The sequence below is a fragment of the Apiospora kogelbergensis genome (assembly GCF_038363985.1).
Source record: "Apiospora kogelbergensis strain CBS 113332 chromosome Unknown utg000001l_segment0_segment0, whole genome shotgun sequence".
Lineage (NCBI taxonomy): Eukaryota > Fungi > Ascomycota > Sordariomycetes > Amphisphaeriales > Apiosporaceae > Apiospora > Apiospora kogelbergensis.
This window is the reverse complement of record NW_027117418.1, coordinates 2,368,220-2,380,963: the sequence shown is the minus strand read 5'-3', so window position 1 is coordinate 2,380,963 and position 12,744 is coordinate 2,368,220. Positions and strand designations below refer to the sequence as shown.

Genomic DNA, 12,744 nt, shown 5'->3' with positions numbered 1-12,744 from the left:
GGACACTTGTTGACGTTTGCAGAGTTCCTTCGCCCTGCTGTGCCTGGTGTACCTGGCTCGGCCTCAACCTCTGTGCCCGGGGTCTCAATGCATTGTGTTGACTCCTGCCACCGGTCGATAATCCAATTAATTTGTTTCAGGAGCAGAGAAGGCTCTCGAAATTGCCGATGACGCTGCTTGGAAGCAATAGCGCACGAGCCACCTCACGATGCTCATGAAGGACGGGGGATGTGATACACTTGATCATCGATAGCGGGAGAACCGGAGCCCAGCCGAAATGTAGTGTAGACGTTGGGGCAGCCGAGCCTCGGGTTGCCTTTGAGCGCATTCGATTCCAGAACGCGCGAAGCTGGTCATGCTCGCAGTCCTGTGGACTGATCGTATGATGGCTGGTTGCAAAGAAGCCCGACAGCGAACTCAAATGCACGAAGTGTAGTAGGTACACAGAGCATGATGGCTGGTTCACTTGTCTACAGCCTACTACCTGCCCAAGTAACCAGAGTCGTGTAGTGTAGGTGGTTCATGAATTGGAATCTGCGCAACTGTGACAGACCTACTGCCTACATGCGACATGGCACACTTCCTTCCCCCAGGTGTCAGCTGGGAACAAGCCAGCCTCCCCGCTAACCGACCCGTTCTCCCGGCATCCCCCGGCTGCAGGTGGCCCCAAGCTCCAATGACTCCATCTATTGACGCAACCGCCAGAAGCAAGACACCGAGAGCTTCCTGCTTGCTCTGCCCATCCCTAAGCTACTGCCGCCGCCTCCAGTCATCAGCCCACAACACCATTGCAATTGAATCTCGTCAGGGTAAGTCGCGGGGCTGAGAAGGCCGTTCTCGTGATCTAATTCTGTATGTCATCTATACGACAACCCGAAGGATATATAAAGCCGGTCCATCACTGTCGTCTCCATCATCCATGTGCAAGAGTCGTCGAAGCTAATCAACCACCAAATCTACCCGAGGCAGATCCCACAGATCTATAATCAATCATCACCACAAACACACACACATACCACACATACGCCCGCATTTCTTTCAAGATGTACCGACAGTCCGTCATCAAGGCCTCCAGTGGCCTCACCGCCTACGCCCCGCGCCGAGCCTTCACCACTTCGCTCCGGGTCATGTCCGAGGGCGACACCGGTTCTCCACGTCTCGGCGGTTCTAAGTAAATACCACCACCACATATAACAAAACAACAGACAACAATGGCGTAACTAATCAATTGGTGCTTAAAACACACAGCGACCCGTTCGTGAAACGCGAGAAGGCCAACGAGGACTATACCATCAAGAAGCGCGAGAAGGAGAAGCTGCTGGAGCTCAAGAAGAAGGTCGCCCAACAGCAGGAGCATCTCAAGCAGCTGAGCGATCACATGTAAGCTTGCTTCCCATCCAGCTTGGGCTCTTCTATCCGTTGTTTCTGCTCTTTTGTGTGCATATGCTGAGAGGAATATTTCCACTGCTAGTGACGACTTAACTCGCCAGCAGGGTGGTGAACACAACTAAAAAACCCATTTCCACAATCGACCAAACCTTCGAGCTGGTCTCTACTGTTGCGGAAAGGCTTTGCTTCGGGAGGAGTGGTTATGGAGAGAGCATTGCCATTGAGTTTTATTGAACTGTCATTGGCGCCACTGTTGTATCGTATGATCTCGTGAGCCGGTAAAGTTGTATGTATGTATTCGGTCCAATAAAGACAAATTCAGCCCGCTTCTTGGAGGATACTTCTCTGATGATTTCTGGCCCGTGCATTGTTTGTTTCCATGACCATGACTCGGTGCAACCCCTGTTGTAGTATACCAGGCAGGCAAATATACAGGACTCTGTTTGGGCTTGTTGCTCGGATGACGAGGCTCCAAGGTAATATCGTCGAGGCAAGATCGCTTCACACCGGCGACCATATCTTGTTATCCAAATGGGGAAGGAGAAGACGACAGATATCGGACTCCTGAACTCGATTGGGTATTATCTGGAAGACATGAAATGCCGGTAGCTCACATGAACACGATATTCTTTTACCACTGATGTATCAACTATGCGTATACACTCTGACTAGTATAGGCAATGAATCAAACTTGCGTAGTACCCAGTAAGTCGTCTGGTCGGGCACTGCAGGAGCATTCGGCAAGCCGGAATCTATCTAGAATTACACTTCTCTGCCTGAAGATCGAAGCACACAGGTCAGCATCAAATCTGACCCCTTCAAAACCAACAATCTTTGTCAGACCCATACGTCTGCTCATGGGCCGACCCCAAGCCAGCCCCCGCGTGAGTCGTGAGACTAAAAGTCCCCCACAGCTCATCGTCGACCAATGTAAGATCGGTAGAAGCTCTCGGCAGCATCGGGCTCGTTTCCACCATATTGGTTGCCAATGGTGGCGCTGGCCTTTTGCGCAGCATTGACCTTCGCCGTAAGCGTGGCGGCGTTGGTGTCGATCCACTGTAGTTGTGATAGATGTCCGTTGAGAACGCGGACGATTTGACTCAACTAGTTCCGAGGATTAGTATCAAGCAGTAGTGATAGTTATTCGAGGAGAGACTTACTGGATCATCAGGCTTGTTGCCGTTGCTCAGGGAGCCCGAAATGTCGTTGATCTCTTTGATCATCTTGGAGAGATCGCGGCCCATCTCGTCCAGTCGGTCAGTAAGCTTCTCAGCCAGCTTGTATGTCTTTTCGCGCTCTTGGTCAGGACCTCCCAGCTGCTCGTTGCGGCCGATATCACGATTGAACATTGAATCAACTTCCGACTCGTATTTGTCCAACCAGCTCTCGAGTTCCTCCTGTTGACTTTCCACAGCGACCAGTTGACGCTCAACATCGCGGCTTGCCTTCTCGGCTTCGTACGTACTCAGGTAGAGCTTCTGGATCTTTTCGCCGTTGTCGACCAGGAGTCGATCCCATGCTGCAACCTGAGCAGCCTGGTCCTTGAATTCTTTCTGGTACTTGGATAGATCGGTGGCCCATCGCGTAATGATCTCATCCATCGTCTTGTTCTTCAGGCGAGCAATTTGAGACGTCGGGCCTGTTGTAGATGCGCCCAAGTTTGGATTTGCGCTCGCGTTAGTCTTTGCCGTCTCCGCCGGCTTGCTCTGGCCCAGAAGCGAGCCAGTAGCAGGTGCTGTCGCTGCAGCGGCAGTAGTAGTCGCAGGAGCAGACGAAGCTGGAGTCGAGGCAGCCTGACCGAACAAGCCACCGGCCGCTTTAGGCGTTTCTGATGCTGCAGCAGAGCTTGCTGGCGCAGCAGTAGTCGTAGCAGGCGCCGCGGCGCCGAATAAGCCAGCAGGTTTTGCTGCCTCGGACGTTGCAGTAGAAGGTGCGGGTTTGTTTAGCCCCGAGAACATCGAGCCAGCTGCAGCTGGAGCAGCGGTAGCAGGTGTAGAGGATGCAGCAGATGTGGCTCCAGCGGTAGTAGTCGGCGTGTTACCAAAGAGCGAGCTAGCAGGCTTTGCAGAAGCGGCGGCGGCGGGTTGGTTAGATTGAGCAGTTCCACCTGGGAAGATGGATGAGGTCGGCGTGCTGCTTTGTGTAGCTGGAGGCTTGCCGAATAGACTTGACGAGGATGAAGGAGCGGCCTCGGCGGCCTTTGGAGCTGCTGCCTTCGCAGTATTTCCGAATAAGCTTGGTGCTGACGCGCCCGATGATGCGGGTTGCGTTGATGTGTTCTGTGAAGCTCCAACTCCAGCGAATAGACCCCCTCCCGTCTTAATCTCTTTCTTATCTCCTGCTGCCGCGGCTCCCCCAAACAAATTACCGGTGGCCGGCACCCCAGCGGGTGTAGTCGAGTTCATCCCGAACAAAGGTTTGGCTGGGGTGGCTGCAGTTGCAGGAGGGTTACTTGCTGGCGTGGTTCCGAACATTGAAGAGGTGCCGGTACCTGAAGCTGGCGCGTTGCCGAAAATGCCGCCTCCTGGCTGTGAAGTAGGCGTGGTACCCGCTGCCGGGGTCTTGCTGTCCTTATTGCCGAACAAGCTCCCGGAGCTGGGAGCGGTTGCTGGAGGTGTAGAACTGGCGGCAGTCGAGGCCGGTGTCGATCCAAAGATTCCGCCCGAAGCAGCAGGCTTTCCAGCAGCACCGAAAAGAGATGCGCTGGCTGCAGGTTGTTGTGTGTTGGCGCTGCTGTTGCTACCCGAACCAAAAAGGTTGCCACTGGGAGTACTCGCGCCGGAAGCTGGGGCAGCACCAAACAGTGAAGGCTTCGCGTCGGCTGGTTTCGCAGCTGTGTTGCCAAACAGACTGCCCGGGGTAGTCGAAGCAGGGGTTGTGGAAGTGTTGTTGCCGCTACCGGCATTGCCAAAGGAGAAGCCAGAGCCAGACTGTCCGCCAAACAGACTACCAGTGGCAGGAGGCGTGCTGGAAGCAGCAGGTGCAGAGCCGAACAGCGAGCCTGAAGCTGGCGCGGACGAGGTTGTGGCATTGTTCGATTGGCCAGCAGAGCTGGCATTGCCGAAGGTAAAAGACATGATGGGCGCGCCTGGCTGCAGCTAGGGAATGCTGCGTATTCGTTGGTAGGAGGAATGTGTTTCTTCTTTCGTGGCTCAAGGCGCGTTGCTCATCCCTGCGTTTGCTATCTTGGGAGAAGATAGATGTAGCTGGATGCTTGCGAAAAGGGCAGCAGTCGGAGCTTGGCCCTGGGTGTGTTGTGGATTGTTGATGGAAGCAAAAGCCCAGATCAGATAACCACCGACCAGCTGTAGCAAATTGGAGGACCCTTCGGCTTTCCCAAGAGTATCCCGACCGAGTTCTGGCGATTGTCTGTTTACGTCGAGTGCAGATGCGGTTGGAGGAAAATGAGGCCTATCAAGTGGCGGTATGTATGTTTTTTGTCGACGGTGCTGTATCGATTATCACGCCCAACCTTCAGTTACCTCCTACTTTTTTCCCTTAGATACGCGACAGCAGAAAGCGCTTCTCTCAGCTTTCGAACCGACCCACAGCCGGCCATGCACGGGCCATATAACGTATCCGATATCCAATGGCTTGATGGGTGCTAAGCAGGTACTTTGCCCGGGTCTCCTGGCCTGTACCTGTCCTCCTGCCGGTGCTGCTTCAGGCAGGAAGTCCAACCATCTTCTCTACTTGAGCGCTTGTACCAGTTCGAGCTGGCCCAAGGCTGGATGCTCCGCCCGGGACCGTCCCTCGCCGTTCTAGACCAGACTACCTGCAAGTGCATCCTTCCTCCATCATTGTCCTGACGGCCGATCGATCTGTACCCAGCTCTCGATTCACCATCAAGACCTGTTCGTCCCCTTCTGTCTAGCTGCCAAGAGAGCTCGAAAGCCTACTCTTGTCCACCAATTTTTTCTTCTGCAAACCCGGATCGCATAATTCAGCCTGCATCAAGGTTTCGGATCCCAATCCCGCCTGATTAGCTGTCCCTTGTTGATTTGACAGGGAGCCGGCAGCTCCTGGCGCCCCTACGCCTATTCCTTTCTTCAACCTCCCTGCCCTGTGGTGCACATAAAACACCGGTGGCCGCTTCGTTCTGTCTTTTCTGTCAAAGTTGCAGCCCAGAAAAGCAACCGAAAATGCCCGAAGAGCGCAAGTCAGACAGTCTTGAGGCACCCGAGCCCAAGGGGATTCAAGACCCTGGCGCACACGAGCTAGGTACCTACCTCTGAGCAACTTGCCATGCTTCATACACCTCACTAACGAATCTTCCGGTAGCGTCGTCCGACTCCGAAGACCATTTCTCTGATGCGCACTCGGCTCCTTCGGAGAGTGCAGAGCCCCATTCCCCTGTCCCCAAGCTCCGGGTCGAGAAAGTGGACGACGAGCCTTCACATGGCGAGGTGCCTGGAACGGAGGCATACGATAAACGAACCAGCGATGCCACCCCAGATGAGATTGCGGTCATTCCCGACACAGAGGCGGCTGCTTCCACCAAAGACGTCGCTACTCCCACCCCAGAAAGCCAGCCTGTTCCGAAGACAGTAGTAGATGAGACACCCGACGCACCAGGCTCTACCACGCAGCACTACCACGAAGACCTCCGCCAAGCGGATGCTACTCCTGATTATGTCCGCAAAGCCGATGGCACGGGTGAGGCCAGCACTCAGCCAGCCTCGCTCGAAACCACCGGACAAGCAACTGGTACGGCAGCCAAGTCCTCCTGAGCTACCCTGCATCGATTGACCCTACCCTCGTAGATGATGTGCCTGCGTCTCCATCTCTGAAGTCACCATCTAAACATCGACGAAGGAAGTCTTCAGCGGCAAAGTCAATGGACGCTTCTGGAGAGCAGACAGTAGATGGTGGCGACGATGACAATGATGATGACTTTGGCGACGATTTTGACGATTTCGAGGAAGGCGACAAAGATGCCGATTTTGGTGACTTCGATGACGATTTTCAGCAGGCAGAGGCGGAAACCCCGGCTCCCCGCCGGGGGTTGTCCAGCCTTCTGCTTCAGTACCCTCTTTTGTACGTCGAAGCTTTCACTCTCATAGTATGTGGTGTTGGGCCCTTGGGCAAATAGCTTATCATTTCCCAGCCAATATTAGATCTAGACGGTCTCGACTCCGAGGACGTTCTAGCAGCTACAGAACCCTATCTCAACGCATTATACCCACCCGATTTAGATGAGCTTCCTGAGCTTCCTGGGCCCCCCTAAAGACAACCCGATTTTCTTCAATCCTCGAAGTGCTTCTCTTTGGTCACAGCTCGCCGCACCACCCCCGCTCCAACCCCCAGATTGGATCCGGTCACGCATACGGCGGCTTTTCCTGGTCTCTCTCGGCGTGCCAGTCGATCTCGACGAGATCTTGCCAGCCTCCAAGCAGAAGAAACTTGTTCTGCCATCACTGCATCGTGTCACTTCCAACGGGTCCCTACGGACGTCATCAGAATCCCGGTCGATATCTCGAATACGGAAAGAAGAAACCAATGGTTCGTCGGTGTCTGTGGATTCACAAGGTAAAGAAAAGCCTCGGTCAGAGTCCAAGCGACGTAAAGGGCCCCTCCCTGCACCAGAGCTGGATCTTGTTTCGGCAAGGCAGTTGTGTGCAACGACCGAGGAAGCTCTCAATGGTATGACAGATTCCGAGCTCAAGGAGCATGTGACCAAGCTTCAGGAGATGGAAGGGCTGGCCAACGAACTCCTGGAGTACTGGAAGAAACGCACAGACGAGAAGATTGGCGACCGCGAAACCTTTGAAGGTGTAATAGAGAATCTAGTCAAGCATGCTCGCAAGACGAGGAAATAGGCAAGATAGGAGACAAATACTAATGGGATATGCCAAAATCTACTACGTATATATAGTAATAACATCGGTGACCATGTGTGGAATGTACCTATGCAGACATGCTTGGAGATGTACGTAATCTACATGTCTGTATCCCTAGCACTGATCCGAGACACCATTGTGGTGGTTATTCAGGTGCACCGGGGCATAGAAATAGAGCCCCTCCAGGGCGTGAAGTTATGCGAGGCTGGATTGCCCACCAAACAAAGATAAGGCTTGCTGCATAATGTTACTAGGAATCTGCAAGGCAAGTTAAGCGGTCGGCTTGGCTTTACGCAATACTACCCCTCCTCAGGATTGTGAGCGCTTCCATCCATTAAAAAGCCCTGAGCTAAGCTGGCATGTAGTTGTAGCTTACACCGCCCGATGCAAAATACGGGTTTCTTAGTGGCCCATAGCAACTGCAGCTTGTTGGTTTTTTTGGTGATGCTGTTTCAGCCCGGCGCCTATCCATTGTTCTTGGAGCAGCATCACTTCCACGCCCTCACGCATCACACTCACACTCACACTCACTCTCGCTCTCGCTCTCACTTCGAGTACATGCCCAACCGGGTGTCTCTTTCCCTGTACTATCTAAGCTAATCCCCCTCCTTCCTGATTCGTCTGTATTGCTATATTGTTCGCCTTCCGTGTCGGTCTCCCCAGTTGTACATGTACCTCGGCCGCTATAGACATACATAATTCCTTCCACTGATGTCGTTTCGAAGTCTTCGTGCCGTGGATGCCCACATTCACCGGCTTCCCCCAGCGACTGCCCTGTATAATAGTCACGCCGTCCGCTCGGCTCGTACCCTGGGCTTGGGTCTTTCCCGTAGAAATCTTTGTCATCCAAACTTTCCTACTATTAGAAGGAGCTCGTCATCACTAGTCAAGTAAATTCCGCATGGCCCCATACCATACCCCTTCTGTTTCTTGTCCCGCACCACCCCCCGAGCGACCAAAGCTAACCCCACCATCTGCTTGACCGTAGTTCGACTACCTTTCGTCACTCCCTCGATTCCTATTCCACCAAGGGTCTACGCCTCTCCTCCAAACCCTCCAGTCTTACCTCTAGATCTTTTGCCAGGCCCTGTTCCTACCAGAGAAGAATCAACAACATGTGCAGGCTGGCCGGCGACCACGAGCACTTTGGCGGTGCCAACCCGGATCCCACCATGGGCCGCGAGCTCCTGCCCACCAACGTCGTCCCGCGACACTACGATGTCACCCTGGAACCCGATTTCCAAAAGTTCGTCTTCAAGGGCACTGTTGTGATAGACTTCGACGTCCAGGAGGAGTCCAAGTCCATAGCCCTGCATACTCTCGAGATCGATATCCACAGCGCCCAAATCAAGGACGGAGACAAAGTCGTAACGTAAGTCGAACCCGTGCTTGGTTGATATGGCCCTCTTCTTCTGGCTCTAATCCCTTCTGTAGCTCTTCTTCGGCCATTACGTACGATGAGACGAAGCAGGTTTCTACGATTGAGCTTCAGGAGGCTGTTCCCAAGGGAACCAAGACCACGCTGGAGATCAAATTTACTGGTCAGCTCAACGATCAAATGGCGGGCTTCTACCGCTCGACATATAAGAAGTCAGATGGCACCGAGGGAATGATAGCCACCTCGCAGATGGAGGCCAATGACTGTCGCCGGGCTTTCCCCTGCTTCGACGAACCCCTCCACAAGGCAAACTTCACCGTCACACTCATTGCTGACATGAACCTCACTTGTCTGAGTAACATGGACGTTGTCTCCACGACCCATGTCCAGTCAGAAATCACCGGAAAGCCTCGGAAGGCGGTCAAGTTCAACAAGACCCCACTAATGTCTACCTACCTCGTGGCCTTCATCATCGGCGAGCTTAACTACATCGAGACCAAGAGCTTCCGTGTACCCATCCGAGTATACGCGCCGCCTAGCTCAGACATCGAACACGGCCAATTCTCGCTGGAACTTGCTGCGCGTACACTTGCTTACTATGAAAAGATATTCGGCGTCGAATTTCCCCTTCCCAAGATGGACATGGTTGCCATTCCTGATTTTGCTGCTGGTGCCATGGAGAACTGGGGTCTTATCACGTACCGCGTTGTCGATCTGCTCTACGATGAGAAAACCAGCGGGGCTTCCATGAAGGAACGCGTGGCCGAGGTCGTTCAACACGAGCTTGCTCATCAGTGGTTCGGGAACCTCGTCACAATGGACTGGTGGGAGGGTCTGTGGCTGAACGAAGGTTTTGCCACGCTCATGAGCTGGTTGAGTTGCGACAAGTTCTACCCCGAATGGAAGGTCTGGGAAAGCTACGTGATAGATAACCTCCAGAGTGCGCTGGGCTTGGACTCGCTGAGAAGCAGTCATCCAATTGAGGTTCCCGTCAAGCGAGCCAGTGAGGTTGATCAAATCTTTGACGCCATTTCGTACGCCAAGGGCTCTTCTGTTCTTCGCATGATTTCAACTTATCTGGGTGAGGACATTTTCCTCGAAGGTGTCCGGAAGTATATCAAGAAGCACGCCTACGGCAACACCCAGACGGATGATCTCTGGGCCGCCCTGGAGGAGGCCAGTGGCAAGCCCGTCAAGGAGATCATGTCCATCTGGACCAAGAACGTCGGCTATCCCGTTGTGCAGGTTACCGAAAATGAGAAGGACAAGTCTATCCATGTCAAGCAGAACAGGTTCCTTCGCACGGGCGATGTGAAGCCCGAGGAGGATCAAGTTCTGTATCCGGTTTTCCTGGGCCTTCGCTCCGCCGACGGCATCAATGAAGACCTTACGCTTTCCAAGCGGGAGGATACCTATAAATTGAACGATTTGGACTTCTTCAAGCTCAATGCTAACCACACTAGCATTTACCGTACGTCGTACACGCCAGAGCGTCTTGAGAAGCTCGGCCAGGCTGCCAAGGATGGTAAGCTGAGCGTTGAAGACCGCGCCGGTATGATTGCGGATGCAGGCGCCCTTGCAACATCCGGCTACCAGAAAACCTCGGGTGTCCTGAATTTGTTGAAGGGCTTCGATACGGAGGAGTCGTTTGTCGTTTGGAACGAGATCATATCCCGTGCGTCCATGGTCCAGACTGCTTGGAGCTTTGAGGATCCCGCAATCAAGGACGGCCTCAACGATTTCATCAAGGATCTAGTCAGCGAGAAGGCCCACAAGCTTGGCTGGACCTTCAGCGAGAATGATGGGCACATCGAGCAGCAATTCAAAGCCATGCTGTTCGGCGTCGCCGGGCTTGCTGGTGACAAGAAAATCATTAGCGCCGCTCAAGAAATGTTCGGCAAGTATATGGGCGGTGATAAGTCGGCTGTGCACCCCAACATCCGAGGTAGCGTGCTGAGCATTGCCCTGAAGTACGGTGGAACGGAAGAGGTAAGCATTTTTTGTGGAATCCAAGGGTAGACATAGGAATTACTAACGACGAGTAGTACGATGCGGTTGTTGACTACTTCCGAAAGTCTACCAACAGCAACGAGCGCAACACAGCGCTCCGCGTGTTGGGTCGTGCCAAGGATCCCCAGCTGATCCAGCGTACTCTTGACTTCATCCTGTCGGATGAGGTCAAGAGCCAGGATATCTACTTACCCGCCAGCGGCCTGCGAAGTCACCCCGAAGGTATTGAAGCCCTCTTCACTTGGCTCACCAAGTCGTGGCCTGGTGTCCAGAAACGGTTGAGTGGAAACCCGCCCATCCTTGGCAGTATGGTTACTGTGTGCACAAGCGCCTTCACCCAGCAAGAGCAGCTCGACCGGGTCGATGCCTTCTTCAAGGAGCAAGATACCAAGGCTTTTGACCAGCCCCTGGCACAGAGCAAGGACTCCATCAGGAGCAAGATTGCCTGGGTGGCTCGTGACCACGATGACGTGGCTGCTTGGGTGAAAAACTACAGCAGCAAAGCGCAGCTATAAGTAAGTCGCCTTCGGGCACCTGCTATAAGGACTTGCTCTAGATCCCATTACCTATCATAGCCGGGTATGGGATCCTCCGTAAACCGGAGTCTCCGTCGCGAGGCGTTACCCGCATGTAGACTGGATAAATTCAGCTCAATACATTCCGAATCAGTTCTACGTCTCAGGCCACAAGTGAGGTGTTTGCATTTGCTGTATCTCCGACCGGATGTTTTTCGAATAATGGTTCATATAATGTTTACACAAGACGCATGCCTGCCTCCAGCCGTAGAAAAAGGAAAGAAAGCAAGAGAAAAGCGAAAAACACCACAGGATAATCCAACCCACAACAACACTCCCGCTGCTTACTGACAAATGAATTGCCATTATGAACTTTATACTATTGGAGTCTGGTATACAAGACCCGGTTCGGGAGAGCCATGGGCATGTGTGAAGCCAGATCCAACAACGCGGAAACCCCGGCCGGGCCCCTCACTCGGGGCCGAACCGGAGGGGGCAGAAAGAAGACACAGAGAAAGCACTCGGGTCTTGGCACACATCTCAATTTGTTGACAGCATGGCTACGTGTCCTGCAGTCAGAACGATGAACCCAAACGTTCCCGTATGCGTACACATATACATACGTATAGAAGGTAGGCGAGCCGCCAACGACAGTCCAACGTCGTGTGGCATGATGGATTTCCAAGGTGCATAGAGTCTAGGCCAGCGATGGTGCGGTGCAAGCCCACTCGTTGTCGCGGGTGCGACTAATCAGCCCGCCTGAGAATCCAGGGTCGCCCAACTGCAGGCACGCAGGGCAGATCAAGCATAATCTAGCCGAGCCGAAAGGGCGAACCCGCCACGACATCATGCGATGGGCTTGCTTTGGTTGCTGGAAAGCTGGAAAGGACACTGGCCGTGTCCACTTTGATCTTTCGACGTCAGCCCCGCTTCCAGCTGGCGCTCCGGGTGAAGAAGGAAGAAGCAGGGGGAAACGGGGGGCGCTGACACCCAATAGAGCCAAGTTCTGGATCGAGACTGACTGTTCGCTCCAGCCAGCCAGACGACCCGAAGTCGACAGGAGACGAAAAGAGAAAACCGCCCGGCTCGACGGCTCCAATATTAACCCCGAAGCGTACGGACCGAATGAGTGGTGTGATCTTGTCAATGGCAACACTGAAGGTGGCGCTGCCCGGGACCGCCTCAGCTATCTACGTCGGACCTGGACGGAAACCAGCGCTGCAAACTACGGAAGGCGAGGAGCTATTCACCCTGCAATGACTTGAATGGGGTGGAAAGGGCCGCCACAAGATGGGACTCAAATTGAAGGTAAAGGAAGGTCGTGATGGGTTGCACATTGATATTATTCTACACGAGCTGGGCGGCCAGCTGCAGCTGACGCAGCAATGCCAGAGCTGTGCTGACCCCAAAACAAGATGCCATTCAAGCTCAATGTTATGCTATCCGGCCATCGGACCGGACGAAACGAGAAAGAAACATCGATTTTACCACGTAGCTTGGAGGCGAAAGAGCCCGTAAGTTGCCAGGCGTCAATGCAGACGGCCCGAATTTGGCGAGAGCAAAAAAGTGGCAACATCCCATTGGGACAGATAGCTTTCCGAGTACCTACCTA

General features: G+C 53.7%; 5 protein-coding genes across 5 annotated transcripts; 4 read left to right on the top strand and 1 right to left on the bottom strand.

Moving 5' to 3' along the window:
* Nucleotides 1–1,043: 1,043 nt before the first annotated feature.
* PG998_000735 (uncharacterized protein) lies at nucleotides 1,044–1,511 on the top strand (the record flags this gene model as incomplete). The annotated part of the gene is made up of 3 exons (XM_066867553.1): nucleotides 1,044–1,171; nucleotides 1,249–1,380; nucleotides 1,472–1,511. The coding sequence occupies 3 exons, from the start codon at nucleotides 1,044–1,046 to the stop codon at nucleotides 1,509–1,511; spliced, it is 300 nt and encodes a 99-aa protein (XP_066735968.1).
* Nucleotides 1,512–2,304: 793 nt separating this feature from the next.
* Nucleotides 2,305–4,466, bottom strand: PG998_000734 (uncharacterized protein; the record flags this gene model as incomplete). The annotated part of the gene is made up of 2 exons (XM_066867552.1): nucleotides 2,305–2,493; nucleotides 2,550–4,466. The coding sequence occupies 2 exons, from the start codon at nucleotides 4,464–4,466 to the stop codon at nucleotides 2,305–2,307; spliced, it is 2,106 nt and encodes a 701-aa protein (XP_066735967.1).
* A 1,065-nt stretch (nucleotides 4,467–5,531) lies between these two features.
* Nucleotides 5,532–7,208, top strand: PG998_000733 (uncharacterized protein; the record flags this gene model as incomplete). The annotated part of the gene is made up of 4 exons (XM_066867551.1): nucleotides 5,532–5,610; nucleotides 5,671–6,096; nucleotides 6,153–6,451; nucleotides 6,585–7,208. The coding sequence occupies 4 exons, from the start codon at nucleotides 5,532–5,534 to the stop codon at nucleotides 7,206–7,208; spliced, it is 1,428 nt and encodes a 475-aa protein (XP_066735966.1).
* A 1,136-nt stretch (nucleotides 7,209–8,344) lies between these two features.
* Nucleotides 8,345–11,132, top strand: PG998_000732 (uncharacterized protein; the record flags this gene model as incomplete). The annotated part of the gene is made up of 3 exons (XM_066867550.1): nucleotides 8,345–8,601; nucleotides 8,664–10,596; nucleotides 10,653–11,132. The coding sequence occupies 3 exons, from the start codon at nucleotides 8,345–8,347 to the stop codon at nucleotides 11,130–11,132; spliced, it is 2,670 nt and encodes an 889-aa protein (XP_066735965.1).
* Nucleotides 11,133–11,980: 848 nt separating this feature from the next.
* Nucleotides 11,981–12,397, top strand: PG998_000731 (uncharacterized protein; the record flags this gene model as incomplete). Its single annotated transcript, XM_066867549.1, has 1 exon — nucleotides 11,981–12,397. The coding sequence occupies one exon, from the start codon at nucleotides 11,981–11,983 to the stop codon at nucleotides 12,395–12,397; it is 417 nt and encodes a 138-aa protein (XP_066735964.1).
* Between the last annotated feature and the right edge of the window lie 347 nt (nucleotides 12,398–12,744).